The sequence below is a fragment of the Brachycentrus maculatus genome, unplaced genomic scaffold (assembly GCF_059751285.1).
Source record: "Brachycentrus maculatus isolate JH-2025_06_01 unplaced genomic scaffold, ASM5975128v1 h1tg000419l, whole genome shotgun sequence".
In the NCBI taxonomy this organism is placed as follows: Eukaryota; Metazoa; Arthropoda; class Insecta; order Trichoptera; family Brachycentridae; genus Brachycentrus; species Brachycentrus maculatus.
Genome location: NW_028281167.1, coordinates 57,484 through 74,580, shown reverse-complemented (window position 1 = coordinate 74,580; position 17,097 = coordinate 57,484). Strand labels below are relative to the sequence as shown.

General features: G+C 32.3%; 1 protein-coding gene across 1 annotated transcript; it reads left to right on the top strand.

Moving 5' to 3' along the window:
• The first annotated feature begins 1,566 nt into the window (after window positions 1–1,566).
• LOC148302735 (lysosomal acid glucosylceramidase-like) lies at window positions 1,567–16,901 on the top strand. The gene is made up of 12 exons (XM_088271073.1): window positions 1,567–1,670; window positions 2,374–2,510; window positions 5,250–5,343; window positions 6,969–7,098; window positions 8,295–8,451; window positions 8,598–8,755; window positions 9,514–9,631; window positions 9,738–9,854; window positions 10,924–11,068; window positions 12,458–12,534; window positions 14,962–15,242; window positions 16,577–16,901. The coding sequence occupies exons 1-12, from the start codon at window positions 1,598–1,600 to the stop codon at window positions 16,674–16,676; spliced, it is 1,587 nt and encodes a 528-aa protein (XP_088127199.1). The 5' UTR covers window positions 1,567–1,597; the 3' UTR covers window positions 16,677–16,901.
• The last annotated feature ends 196 nt before the right edge of the window (window positions 16,902–17,097 follow it).

The window sequence follows — 17,097 nt, the reverse complement described above, 5'->3', positions numbered from 1 at the left end:
TTGCTTTCCGTGTTCAATTAAAATCAATTCTCATTTCAGTTATAAACAAACAATCCACATTTCAGTTACAAACCCACCTAGTTCAGTCAGACCCTCAAATGTTTTATATGCAATTTTTGTTGAATTGTTCTTGATAAGTTTCTTCATATTGTCACCAAAATTGAATGAAAAGTGACGGAACTAGTCTGATTTTTGTAGTGTCGTGAGTATTTGGCCTCGACACGTCGGAAAATTTCGAGGCATTGGTTCAAATCATAACACTTCGGATTAAAATCAAGTTCTCTGTGATACTGTCTGTTGATTTTATAAATCACCCCTTATAAAATCGCTTCGTATATTTATAAATCATTTATATGTGGGTGCTACATTATATTTTATTCACAACATTTTGAGTGTGTCCAAACACTTGTTCACAAATCTGGATTTTTCAATTAAAGTACCTAGTTATTTTTCATTTAACCAGCGCATATATCTCCAATCTCTCACGCTACTTTATAATATTCCTCACAACCCCAATGCACCTAAATATCTTGCTGGAAACTTTATATACCTCTCAGATCATGGTCTATCACTTCGTTCTTCCCAAGAAAGAACACTTTCCACTCCTCGCCCCAACACATCATTCTTCAGTAATTCTTTCTCTGTCCAAGCGGCCAGATTATGGAATGAATTACATCTCCTAGTAAAAAATGACTTTTAGGAAACGTCTGAGACATTATTATCTATCATTAGAATCCTAACTGTCCATCAAACCTCATCCCTTGGTTATTCCCTCTACCTCCTTCCCTAAACTCCCATTTTCCATTCCTTTCCTTATTATTGTCAATTTGCAATTTACATTTTAAAACCATTTATATGTGAGTGTTGCATTGTATTTTATTCTTTTATTCACATTTTGAGTGTGTCCAGATACTTCACAAATCTGGATTCTACAATTATAGCAGTTGTTTTTCATATTATTTTTTGTAAAATTCTAGTGATTCAACAACTGTGTTTTCAAGTTCCAAGAATATAGTAGTGTGGTTGTCAATTATGGGTAGAATTTTTGAACGTTATAATGTGTAAGTTTTGTCCGCCTCCGTAGTGTAATGGTCAGCACGCTCGGCCACCGTTCTGGAGGATATGAGTGATTTTTTCACTGTAATATTTATTCAATATTACCCTGGACTGGTACCTGAAGCGGAGGGCTGATCACCTTTCCTTCATGTGAAAACGATCAAGATAACACTGCGTTTATATGACGCAGTGCCCTATGCACCATTGGGGTGCGGATAAGGGTTTTATTATTATTATATAATGTGTAAAGTTATCATGTGGGCTCTTCCCCATCGCACAACATCTTCAACATCACAGATTTGTCTTATTTCAGAGTTTCTTACTTCTAGAGTCTTCATTTCGGTTGTTCTAAGAAAGCTTTTCGTTCTCGCGGTGTTAGCTCTTATTTTTGAGCCGTATATCATGATCGGTCTTACGCAGGTCTTATAAATTCTCACCTTAATCTCTTTCAGCATGTGTTCATTTCTACATAATAGAGGAGTAGAGGACTTACTGTATATAAATATATTTTCAGCTGACTATTGGATTTCTTGGAACAGAAATGACTAATTGGACCAATGTTGCTGCTATTGTATGTTCAATCATTTCTGCCTGCCTTATCTTAAGAACTGAAGGTAAGGTACATTTTCTACAACATTTTGAGTGTGTCCAAATACTTGTTCACAAATCTGGATTATCTCCAATTACAGGAGTTATTTTTCATATTATTTTTGACATCTCATCAAAGACGACGAAGAATATGGATAGTAATCCACGAATATGGAAGAATATGGAAGTCTGGGCATAATGCCCAGCCTTCCATATTCTTCTTCATCTTTGATGAGATGTAAAAAAATATGAAAAATAACTCCTATAATTGAAGATAATCCAGATTTGTGACCAAGTATTTGGACACACTAACAATATTGTTAATCAATCAACTGCTCAAATTATAAGATAAAATAATAATCAAAATGAAAATGATATCATCAGACGTTTCTCATGTATGTGATTATAATCCAGGATTCGGACCTCACATACTAATAAAACAGTTCCTGCTCAATAAAAAGCTTCTTTTTATCTCACGAATATATGTCTCTAGTGAAGTTCTAGTGATTCCAGAGCACTGTTTCAAAATTGGTTCATTTTTATAGAAGTTCCGAGAATTTGAGTAGGATGGTTGTCAATCATGTGTAGAATTGGTGAATGTTACACGTGTGTAAATGCCCATACTTTAATTTGTTTCTATTGTTATGGACTTGGGATAATTTTCAATTACATTCAGTAAATCGAAAAGCTTTATACATGAGTGTGATAAAACAATTGTTTACATTTTAGGACAAGACAAACCCTGCCTGCAGAGAAAGTATAATTTAAGCTCATTTGTGTGTGTCTGTGATGCCAATTACTGTGATGAAACACTCAAAGTTGTTCCACTGCCTCCGGGCTCCTACATGCATTACACGTCAAACCAAGTGAGTACTTTTACATTTTCCATCTCACAGTTAAGGTTAGAGATCAGGCAGTAGACGATCTCTTTCCATCCTCACAGTCCTACACTACTCCTTGGGAATCTGGCACTGTTGTCTCTCAGCAACAGTTGTGTAATCAGATCTCTTCATCTTGCTAATATTTGAACTTTTTGTACAATATGTGTGTACATTGGCGGGCTTATTGCTATAAAGCAATATCTTCCAACCAACCAAAAAACAGACTACTGTGAACGATCTAGGCTTGTACCTTTTGATGTCTGTTAGAAATTAGTGGGAAGATAATGCTTGAGCAGGTTAAGATAAGGATAAGAAAAAATAAAAACGAAGAAACAAAAGAGCGCATAATAACAAATTAAAAATTTAAACAGGGTAATATGAATAGAAATAGAATTTTCATATATGCCTGTGTATCTTCGAAAGATTTCATTAAGTTTAAAGTTACTACGCTATTGGGATCTCTTTTTTATATGAATGAGAGAATCTTGCAAATTTAAAAAAAAATACATATTTAAATATACAAAATAGTGGGTAAATATACAAAATATTGAAATTGTAACGTTTCTAACACTCTAATAAAGTAGATACTTGTGTTTAGGAGAGGGAGTTCTACTTGTGTTTAAGGAGTTTTACATTTTTTTATAAACAAAGCAAATTATAACAAAGTAAATTAAATAATGTCCGCCTCCGTAGTGTATTGGTCAGCATGCTCGGCTACTGTTCTGGAGGTCCCGGGTTCGATTCCCAGGGGGGTTTAATAAATATAAATATAAGTGATTTTTTCACTCTAATATTTATTCAATATTACACTGAACTGGTACCTGAAGTGGAGGGCTGATCACCTTTCCTTCATGTGTAATCGATCGAGATAACACTGCGTTTATATGAAGCAGTGCCCTATGCACCATTGGGGTGCGGTAAGGGATTTACTATTATTATTTTATTAAATTAAATAAATAAAAAAAATATTCCTCGGTATTGAGTTTAGGTTGGGGTGAGTCTAATATGTTAATTAGTTTCAAAGACTATTTATTATTTATAATAACGTATCTTCATAAATATCGTCATCTGTTGCTACAGACCAATCCGCAGGATTGAGACCAGAGAGAGAGAGTGTACATAAATAGCAATGCCAAATTGTTGTTTCTGTTGATATTCATGTATTTTAAAGTTGGCAAGTCCAATTCAGCTCTGTGATGTAGTAATAAGCAGAAATTTCCAGTTTCGATTATTTGAAAGTTTTAATTAAAATAAAAGTGGCTTTTTACAATAACGTTTATTTAAAATTACTTTGGACTGGTGTGTACTGGCCTACGTCGGGTTGGAATCGGATCTAGCTGTTTAACTGAACTACTGTTAATCCCTTTCACTGCCTCCACAAGGGCACTTCTTGAAACTTGGTGGTGGTTATACAAACGTGGATTTTTTTCTTCTTCTTCTATCCATGTTCGCTCCCTAGATGGAGCATTTGGCCAACACGAGTCGTCTCCAAGTCACTCTGTCACGCGCCATCTCCTTGGCTTCCTCCCAGGTCAGTCCGGCGTCTCGAAGTTCCGCTGAGTATAGTCGGTGAATGGTCGTCAGCGGCCTTCCGGGGCGCCGGAATCCTCGGGGTTGGAAGAAGAGACATGAGGGATTGATGCCCTCAGGTGGCATTCTAAGGACATGTCCCAACCATGTCCACCTTCTTCTCTTCAGGACTTCCAGTATGAGGGGCTGTTGAGTTCTTCTCCTCACTTCGTCATTCCTGACGAAGTCATACCACTTTATACCCAGTATTCGCATCAGGCATCTATTTTCAAAACTTGCTAGTTTCTTGCTTTGAGTGTTGGTGAGGTGCCACGACTCACATCCGTACAGCAATACTGTTAGGATGCAGGCGTTAAAGAGACGACACTTGGTTTTAGTCGAGTAAAGCAGTGAGTCCCAGACATTGCGCATTTTATTGAATATAGCTCCTGCCGTTCCGAGCCGTACATTCAGTTCCTTCTGGACACTACCATCCTCCACCATGAGTGTTCCAAGGTATCTGAAGGTGTCGATTCGAACGAGCGCTCGTCCCTCACAAGTAAGGTGTTGATCTCGGTCCAGACAGGCTGCGTTGCACATGACATTAGTCTTTTTGGCGTTCACTCTTAGGCCTAAGCGAGCGGAGTTTATTTGGAGGGAGTCAATTATATCTTGCAGGGCTCCGATCGATGTATCTATTAGAACTGCATCGTCCGCATATTCTAAATCGCATAATTTCTGAGCAGGACTCACTGCAATTTTTCGATCCGGTGGGATTGACATTCGTAGGATGAAGTCAAACATGATGATGAAGAGAAATGGGGCTAGTACACAGCCTTGCTTCACCCCAGTAGAGACCTCAAATAGTTCACTGCGCACATCATCTATTCTAACGTTGGATTTATTTAGAGTGTAAAAAATTGCTTTGCAAGAGACGTCTGTCAGAAAGCCTACATGCTTGTATATTAGATCCGGGAATGCGGTTGGGAGAGTTTTAAATACTCTGGACTGGAATCCGAAGCCCAGGGCTGATCAATTTGCCTTTGTGTATTTAACTATCGAAATAACTCCTGAAAAAGGTTTAAAGAAGAAATAAAAGTGATCTAAAATTACCTTTGAGTTCTTCTCTATTAATTAATTACTTTACCCTTGAACTAGGATAAGTTCTTATATTATTTAAAAAAATGATTAAATAAATATTGTATTTTTTTTCAGGAAAATCTTCGTTTTCAGAAGTCTGTAGGATTTTTAGAACCCATTGAAAATTCGAGTTATTTCTTCAATTTTCTAAAAAACGTTTTTCAACAAAGTGAGTATAAGTCCATTTGATGGACCAAGTCAATTTTACATATTATTTATTTGATTCCAGGATTATTTTTATTGACTAGCAGTATTTTTAAAGTAGATAAATAACTCCAATGTGGAGATAATTCAGATTTGTGAACAAGTATTTGAACGCACTCAAAATGTTGTGAACTGAAACCAAGACACTACAGTTTTAATCTCAGACCACGGAATTTGTTTCAATGTAACTTAATACGGGACTATCGTAAAATATACAACGATAAGGAAAACTGATATTTAAACAGACGTGTTTACTTAAAGCATTAGAAAAATAAGAGCAATATTTATTAAGATTTTTTTTTTTAAATTCTTCTAACCCTTAACCGCACTTATTTATTTATTTATTTAAACTTCATGTACAGATAATAAATAAGTACATCGGCGGGCTTATTCCTAAAAAGCAATATCTTCCAACCAACAAAAAACAGACTAGTGGAGCACTTAATGGTGCATAAGGCGCTACACAATAGTGACGCAGTGTTATCTTGATCGTTACTTACATGAACGCAAGGCACTCATGCGCTTCAGTCCAGGGTAAAATAAAATAAATATTAGAGTGCAAATCACTAATATTTATTTTCACCCCCCGTGGGATTTGAACTCGGGATCTCTAGTACGGTAGCTAAACACGCTATCCGTTACACATCGAAGAAGGACATATCATATAAATTGGGAGCAAATAATATACAGGCAACGAAGTAGACAATGATATGCACATGTGAGGAGAATGGAACCATCCAGACTCCCCCACATCGTACTGTACGGCCAACTCCATCGTAGAAGACTCCCGGGCAGACCTCCAACGAGATGATAGACTAAAAAACAGGCCACAAGGCCTACACCAAGAACGATAAGAACATTAATAATATATTAGATAAAACATGAACATAAAATATCGATAAAAAAAAATAATACACACGCTAGTTGTCTCTACGTGTTTTACATGTGTTGCCTCGATGCTCCCAATAAATTAAATGTACGTCGTAAATTTTACGAATGACCCGTAATCTTTTTTTATTTATTTATTGAACGGGTGAAGCCTTTAAGGTAATACATATAATACATTTAAACAGTATCTAATACAAAAATATAAAAAAATACACTAATGAATACACTAATAGAGAAACAATAAGTCTTGTAACAAATAGTCTTATAACATAAAATCATAATTAAAAAAATTAAATAACAAGTAGTAAGCACTAGTAAATACACGTCTCCTTCAAACACTATCGGCGAGCAGTAAGAGAGAGTGAAACACAACGTTTAAATTTATCCATTATAACATGGAGAAGAAATGCTGAGAAAGTACAGATTTCAAGGATGATAACAATATATTAAATAAATCTATACTTTCAAAAGCATTGGCTAACATGTGAAGCCGCGGGATCGGAGAGAACATGGCATAGTTCGCATTATGTACAAATACTGCGAATGCAGATTTTTGCCTAGTACCTCTTTGGCGCATCTTGGGTTAAATAATATACACACGTTTCTAAAAAACTAAGGCTAACTTTTTGGGGTTCGGAAAATGACATCAGTTATGGGTTTACTGTCTGTGATACGAGTATACGGTTATGTTTGTTATTTCAGGTACTGACGTAATAGAAATCAACAGGAATATTGCCTATCAGACTATTAAAGGATTCGGGGGTTCCTTTACTGATGCGGTAGGTGTAAATCTGCATACCTTGAGTAAACCGACCCAGGAAAATTTTATCAGGTAACATTTTAGACATCTCAGCATAGATGAAGAAGAATACGGAATTTCATTAATTGATTCGGCAGTCACTTTGTGGTAAAATCCATTCATTTTAAATTAATATTTTACTCAGTAAATAACACTATTGATTCGTAAATACAAACGTAAATACTTTATTAATACTTATTAAATATCGTATATTGGTGTGACAGAAAATTCAAAACAAGAATCAGGGAACATGAAATATGTTTGAGAAATAATAATTTTTCGGAAATCGCTAACCATTTAATAGATAATAATAATAAAAACCCTTACCGCACCCCAATGGTGCATAGGGCACTGATTTATATAAACGCAGTGTTATCTCAATCGATTACACATGAAGGAAAGGTGATCAGCCCTCCACTTCAGGTACCATTCCAGTGTAATATTGATTAAATATTAGAGTGAAAAAATCACTTATATTTATTAAACCCCCCTGAGAATCGAACCCGGGACCTCCAGAACGGTAGCCGAGCATGCTGACCATTACACCACGGAGACGATTTAATAGATAATGATCATAAATTTAACCACAATAACGTAGAAATCCTAAAAATAATTAATACGAAAAGCCATAAACTGAAACGTTTTGAAACAATAGAAATTTATAAAAATATAAATAACAATAAATCCATCATTCAGGTCTGTATAATAACTAAAGGGGAGGGGGTTAGTCAAGGGCGGAGTTTGAAAACAAAGGAAAAATGGAAAGCAAAGGTGAAGAATTTTGAAACAATATATTATTCAATAAATTGTTATTAGAATTTAGGTTTTTTTGGAATTCTAAATTTTCTAAATGATTCATAATTTGGCCTTTATGTGGAACAAGGTGTAATAATTTTATTTTATGAGAGTGGAATGAGGGATTTGTATCTATTATGTGATTTGCAAATTCCGAAAAATAATCACTAACAAGACCGCTACGATATTCTTTAATTCTAATCTTTAAATTTCTCGCGGTTTGGCCTATATATTTTTTATCACAATCTCCACAAGTCTTTAATAAAACTCAAGTGGTATTAAACAATTGTTTTCTTTAATCATTGTAATTGAAAAACATTTACGTTTTGAATGATTTATGTTTAAATCGAGTTATTTCCAGCACAGCAAACCCAAAAGTCCGGGTAACCTTATATAAGGTAAATTGTATAAGTTGTATTAATATTACGTTTCAGATCCCATTTTAGTGATGTAGGATTGGAGTACAATATGGGAAGAGTACCTATTGGTGGAACTGATTTCTCTACACGTGGATATGCCTATAACGAGCTACCAGCTGATGATATGACATTATCCAATTTTTCACTCTCCCACGAAGATTTCGATTACAAAGTGAGTTTTGGTTTCAAGAAACCGAATAAAAAGATAAAAATATAATGATCAGTTTTTCTGAGTACCTAACCTGTGAATGAGGAATTTGCAATATTTGGTGAATTCTTGTTACATCATATGTTATTACATTGAATAATTTATTCTAGATTCCACTAATCCAACGCGCTCAAGAAATGGCCACGGATGAAATACTAATATTGGCTTCAGTTTGGTCTCCACCGGGTTGGATGAAAACTAATGGGAATCTCGTTGGATCTTTATTACTGAAGAAGTATTATCAATCGTATGCCAACTACTATGTCAAGTAATTAAATGTTAATATTAATGTTATTTTATTTTATCAGACACTGCATTATTCATCCTACGGACCTTCTTCTTCTTCTGCTTGCTGTAGGCCTTGTGGCCTGTTTTTATGAGAGAATAGCATCCTGCGATATCGATTCCCAGCTGTCGATCCATCTCTTAGGTAGTCTGCCTATACAATGCAATATGGGGGAGTCTGTATGGTTCCATTCTCCTCACATGCGCATACCATTGTCTCCTTCGTTGCCTTCCCCACCCAACGACATTTTCGATCTCGCATATTTCTCTTATCCTGACGTTCCTTATTCTGTCTCGTAGACTTTTGCCAGATATGCGTCTTAGAGCTTTCATTTCTCACACTATAAGCGCGTTTTTTTTAGCTACGGTTTCCTTTTTGACGGATGAGGTGTCAATATTATAGTTGTCTCAACTTGATATGAAACATCTATCGTTTTTTATATGAAAGATAATAGATGTCTGAGAGTCCCAGGGCTTGTGACCTTGCATTTGGCTGGCTTAAGCAATCACTTTATACACTTGTGTAACTATCACCATTCTACCCATGATTGAACATTCACATTGCATGATTTTTAAAGCCTTTTATATCTGCAATGGTCTCGGAACTTTCCACATATAGATATAATTCACTTTACAATTTTCAATGTGCCTTAGCACACAGCCTTCTTTGTCACACACATACCTCACAATTGATGAACAATTCTTTGACTGTGTCTTGATATAGTAATCTCTGATTTATAGGTTTATGGAAGAATATAAAAAAAACGGTATAAACATCTGGGCTGTCAGTACTGGAAATGAACCATCGATTGGTTTTTTCCCAAAAATAAATTCCTTAGGATGGTATCCCGATGAACATGTTAGTGTAGTTATTAATTAATAATAATAAAATTATTATACTTTAAACTTTAAACTGTATATAAAAATAAAACATTTGTTCTCACGAAAATGTGATATTTTTTTAGGGAAAATGGGTGGCAGAAAATTTAGGACCATCGATCAAGAACCACAAAGAATTTTCCAATGTACAAATATTGGCAATAGATGATTCCAGATATATGGTTCCTTGGTACCTAAATTTGGTAATTGTTGCATTTGATTATATACCAATACATACTTTAAATCGCCAAGAATCTTCCTCTAAAGACATCTACATAGAGGAAGACTAAAAAATTCATGGATGATACTGAAAGATAACATGATTTGAAGGCGTGACGTTGTCCATGATAGAAGGACCTAAAACCTGAGGACGAGGAAAGCTGACTTGAACAGCCTACAAAGACGATTAGTTTGGATGGAGAACAAAACGTGACATACTTAGAATATATCTTAATTGTGGCTTTTAAATTGTATTAAGTTGATTTTAATTTAAAATAGCTACATACACCAGTGAGGCGAGTAATCACTGAATATGGAAATTTTATTATATAAACAATACACATGCATCGTGAGGATTCTGATATAGTGTGTTTAAAATTCGATATGAAGATATTTTATTCTTTTATATCTGACGTTTTCATCTGAATATTTTAAAAGCAAAAGAAATATTGAGCATTTTTTGTACGATTTTTTTTTGTTTTTTATTTTATTTTTACTTCTTCTTCTTTTTCTTCTTCTATAGTTTTCTTTCATCCACTGCTGGATTTAAGACATTTCCATATCCTTTCATTTTTTTCGTTCTGTTGCTGTTTGCGCCAGTTACTACCCCCACAGCGGTTATGTCATCTTTTTCTCCCAATGTTTCCATCTTAAAAATTTTAGAGTCCAGATTTTGAGGTCCTATCTTGCAATAAATCCTGTCCATTACTACTTGAATCTTGCCAGGCGATCTATGATATCTGCTGTTTTAGTTATATTCATGATTTCTTTATTTATTTTTCCCTCAGGCTTAAGCAAGACTCTTTCCATGGATCTCATGGTTTCTTTTTGTTAGAGCCATGATCTCTAGTGCATATGTATTCACTGACAGTGTGTAGGATTCATACGCTATTTTTTAAAGACATGTCCAAATCTTAGTCTATAAAATGTATTTGAGTTTGCCAAATAAATCACTATTTTATGCTCACAATAAAAAATAATTATGTATTTAATTACACTTACCTATCAATTCAACATGTATTTAAAAAGTTTATAAAAACGTTTTTTTTTAAGATGACAGAAAATGAAGACACAATGAAATACGTGGATGGCATTGCGATACATTGGTATGCAGATTTCTTTATCGGACCTTCAGTTATAGAGGATATCCACAAGAGATTTCCTGAAAAATATTTCATTCAAACTGAGTCGTGCGTTGGTAAAGAAAAAGTTTTATTATCATTATTCTTTAATTCATTATACAATCTTATTTTTTTATACTTAGGATAAAATCTTTTTTTAAAAACCCTTATCCGCACCCAAATGGTGCATAGGGCACTGCTTCATATAAACGCAGTGTTATCTTGATCGTTTACACATGAAGGAAAGGTGATCAGCCCCCCGCTTCAGGACCAGTCCAGGGTAGTCTTGAATAAATATTATAGTGAAAAAATCATTTATATTTATTTTACCCCCCCTGGGAATCGAACCCTGGACCTCCAGAACGGTAGCCGAGCGTGCTCACCATTACACTACGGAGGCGGACAAATCTTCAGGATCAAATCTTACGTATAATTATTATGTGTATAAATATACCACTGTAAAAAAATTGGCGTATGTGATGTTTGGTTATAATATTAGGATTATGAATTCACAATATATTGGGCGTGTCTAAATACTGGATTTCTCTGCTAAGGAGTTATTTTACGTTTTATGTGCACTGCTTTTTAAAGTTTTCAAAATCCAATCATAGATGGCTGTTGTGAACTAAGCTATGGAACGACATGAGGTTAATCATATATGTATAACTTACAAAATTTGTGTGGTCGTCAACCATGCAAAGAATGGTAAAAGGTACTGGGTCGAACCTCACATACAAATGAAGGAGTTTCTAATAATAAGTTTTGAAAAATTGTACAAGATTTTCACAAGTGACATCTATTGGTGAGACGAAGAGGCTTTTTTATTTAGCAGATACCATATATTATATTTCTATGTGAGGTCAGAATCCTGGATTACAATCACATACATCGCTCACTCCTTTCAAGAACGTTATAAATAAAAAATCGACCATTTTAAGTGGTGCATGTTTTCAGAATGCCCAAAAAATGTACTATACCCCAGCAAAAGAGGCATATTTTAAACTTAATATTTACCCGCTACAGGGCAGAAAGTGTTGTTTTTGCATTTTGAAGAAAAGGTATTGTTTAATTAATTTTTTAAATTTACTAAATATTTTTCAAATGGAGAAAAAACCATCAGGTTTTACCTAAAAAGATCTGCTGCGCGGTAAAAAGTTCAATAAGTGGCTTGATATTTATTTTTAATACATTGTATTATATTCTTAAACTTTAAAAACGTTCACCTGAAAAATCAAGTATTTTGATTTATGACGTTCTTGAAAGGAGTGAGCGACATGAGAAACGCCAGAAAATATCATTTTCATTTTATAATTTTAATTTATGAAATGACCAGATAATTTACTAACATTTTCAGTGTGTCCAGTTAAATATAAACTCCTATAATTGGAGATAATCCAGATAAGTGAAGAAGTATTTGGACACACTCAAAATATTTTTATTGAAATTGTTATTTTGTATGATTTTAGACTTTTTCGGATCAAAGGAAAAGTCTGCATTAGGTTCGTGGTCGAGAGCAGAATTATATATGAAAGGGATTATGGAGGTAATTTTGTTTACATTGTAATTTTGAATACTTAATAGATAAAGAGAGAAAAGTACTTTGTGATTGTGGTGATGCGTTTACATGATGCAGTGCCCCAATGGTGCATAGGGCACTGCATCATGTAAACGCAGTGTTATATTGAACGTTAACACATAATCGAAACGTGATCAGCCCTCCGCTTCAGGTACCGATCCAGGGAAATATAAAATACATATTAGAGTATAAAATCACTTATATTAATTTGACCCCCCCTGGGAATCGAAACTGGGACATCCAGAACGGTGGCCGAGGGTACTGACCACATCACTACGGAAGCGGGCAAATGATTACTAATGGATTAATATATACAAATTAAACACTTGTATAATATTATTTATTGAGTTCTATTTCATTACACACGACTAGTTTCGAAGACAACATTTGTTTTTGGAACTAGTAGTGTGTAATGAAGTAAATGGACGGGGAATAATATAATTTATACAATCATATGCCAAACAAAAAAATCTGAATCAAACAGTCTTGAAATCTGTTTAAAATCTGTATAGAATCAATTACCCTAAATCTGTGTAGGTGCCCATTTGCCATTGCTTTGAAATTTTGATACAAATAGCACGATCTGTTAAACAGAACTCACAGTATGCATATTCTTCACCCTTTTCACTGGTTTCTAAACAAGTCTTAATATAATTATCTTCCAGCCAGCACTGATTAAAACGTTGCGTATTACGCGATGTGTATAAAACATGAACACTCGGTCGCATGGGCGGACAAAATAGTACCCTATCCAATAATAAATAACGCGCTCCAATATAAAACAAATTCTCACCTACTTATTATCGAATGTTAATCATGCTCGAATTTATACATATTTTCATTCTTCTGTTTTATCATATACTATGTCCAATTCCAAAAATCTGTGTAACACTAAAAGTACTACCTAAGAGTAAAATATATAATATATATATATATATATATATATATATATATATATATATATATATATATATATATATATATATATATATATATATATATATATATATAAATATATATATATATATATATATATATATATATATATATATATATATATATATATATATATATATATATATATATATATATATATATATATATATATATATATATATATATATATATATATATATATATATATATATATATATATATATATATATATATATAATATATATATATATACATATATATATATATATATAAATATATATATATATATATATATATATATATATATATATATATATATATATATATATATATATATATATATATATATATATATATATATATATATATATATATATATACATATATATAAATATATATATATATATATATATATATATATATATATATATATATATATATATATATATATATATATATATATATATATATATATATATATATATATATATATATATATATATATATTTACATATATATAAATATATATATATATATATATATATATATATATATATATATATATATATATATATATATATATATATATAAATATATATATATATATATATATATATATATATATATATAAATATATATATATATATATATATATATATATATATATATATATATATATATATATATATATATATATATATATATATATATATATATATATATATATATAATATATATATATATATATATATATATATATATATAAATATATATATATATATATATATATATATATATATATATATATATATATATATATATATATATATATATATATATATATATATACATATATATATATATATATATATATATATATATATATATATATATATATATATATATATATATATATATATATATATATATATATATATATATATATATATATATATATATATATATATATATATTTTATTTTTTTTTATAAATATATAAAACCCTTACCGCAACCCAATGGTGCATAGGGCACTGCTTCATATAAACGCAGTGTTATCTCGATCGATTACACATGAAGGAAAGGTGATCAGCCCTCCACTTCAGGTACCAGTCCAGTGTAATATTGAATAAATATAAGAGTGAAAAAATCACTTATATTTAATAAACCCCCTGGGAATCGAACCCGGGACCTCCAGAACGGTAACCGAGCATGCTGACCATTACACTACGGAGGCGGACAAGAGTAAAATATGTCATCTATAACGGCAGCCTAAAATCTGTATCAATACAGATAAATTTGTATATATGGCACCATTTTATATAATATATTACAAACGCAGTGATTGCCTAATCAATTACTAAAACCGAGGTTGTTCTTTACAGAATAAAAAGTGATTTTCTTCGAAGGTTTTTTTTGTAAATTGTAAAATGTATTTCTTTTAATTTGTTTTTATATAGAATCTCAATCACTGGTACGTGGGATGGATAGATTGGAATATGGCTCTAGATATAAATGGCAAACCAACATGGGCCAATATTCGACATATAGGTTCACCAGTAGTAATAATGGGTGAAGACGACGAGTTCTTGAAGCAACCCTCGTTCTATGCCCTCGGCCACTTCAGTAAGTTCATACCGAGAGGATCCAGAAGAGTACACTCGGAGACCAAGTCCGGATCTATCGATCACGTGGCTTTTTTGAGACCTGATAATGGAATCACAGTTGTATTTTACAATCCGTGAGTACTTATAAAAATATTTTAAATTTATATAAAGAATTTACATTCATCCACACACACACACACAAACACACACACACACACACACACACACACACACACACACACACACACACACACACACACACACTCACCCCAACCAACATAAGAATAGCATTATCGGAGGATTTTTTTAATTGGCCATAGTTTGGTTAATTAATGTTGTATAATATATTGTTTTCGCTGTAAAAATCCCAAATAAAATAAAATAAAAATAAAATAAAAATCTCATCAAAGATGAAGAATATTATGGAAGTCTGGGCATTTACTCCAGGGCTGACAACCATCATAGGCTGGTTTAAGTGATCACTTTACACACGAGTAACATTCACCAATCCTACCTATTATTGACAACCACACTACTCAAATTCTTGGAAGTTCTATATATATAAACCAATTTTAAAACAGTGCTCTGGAATCACTAGAACTTCACTAGAGACATCTATTAGTGAGGTGAAAAGAAGCTTTTTATTGAGCAGAAACTCTTTTCTTAGTATGTGAGTTCCGAATCCTGGATTATAATCATCCCTGTAAATGCCCAGACTTCCATATTCTTCATCTTTGATGAGATGTCAAAAAAAACTCTTGTAATTGGAGATACTCCAGATTTTATGAACAAGTATTTGGACACACCAAAATGTTGTAAATTTACATTCAGTTTTATTTTTATGATACAAGGAACTTGTGTTAAAGTTTTTGGCAAAAACTCTGAAAAATTAATTGTAAATGGCATTGCTGTTGTGCGGATGGAAAATTGAAATAAAATATAAATGTTCGCTTTGTCAAGTGTCCACTTTTATAGTTGTGGTCCAATTTCACACTCCATCCACCATTTGTCGAATGAGGATGGGTCATTGCTATACGAGAGAGCACCTTGCGAGGATTGGTATCTTTGACTCCCCCATTTGCGAGTGTCGTATTGAAGAGGAAGACCTTAACCACATATTCTTTGTTCGCCCAATAAATGACCAAATGCCATTTTTTTTTAATATCTGGCCCCGCTTATTCCCCTCCTTACAGATATCACTGTTACTGTACAGACTGTTAGTTGTTTTTCTGAAATTAAATGGAATAAATTTATAGTTTATCTTTATAATTTATAGTCTATCATATTTTACAATTAAGAATTCAATTAACTTGACATTGGCAAATGCATTGTATTACATGTGCAACGCCATTCTTTATAAAAAAAATCCACACTCACTAGCACACGCATAGGATCAATGCAATTTTAACATCATCGACTAAATCCTGTAGTAGAAAGATAATGACTTAAAAAACTATTAATTTTCCAGGACCAAATCGGAAAGAACAGTTACAATTCAAGAAAATCAAAAAGGAAAAATGACTATTAAAGTTCTAGAAAGATCTATCCACACTGTTATCTATTGGTGATTCGACAATTTGTGATATTTTGCCTTTTGAGACTTTGAATTACCAAGCAAGTTTATTGGAATGTTTGATTTGTTCATGGACGAATTTATTAAATTGATAAAATGTACGACATAACAATACTCAAAGATATGCAACAATTCAACACACACCTTTTTTATTATTATGTTTTCGAATTGTTTATGACTTTTTTAATTATTTATCCAATAAAGCAGTACTACCTAACAATATCTAAATGTTTTTTTTTTATATCCTTTAAAAGAAAGAATAACGCATATTTATAAATTCTCTTTTGAAAAATGTAATAATTAATTTTTCATTTTATTGTTTCGGCATTAACTTTGTGGTAAGACATGTTACAATGATTAAAGAAAACACTTGTTTTTTACCACTTGAGTTTTATTATAGACTACATGTTTCAGAA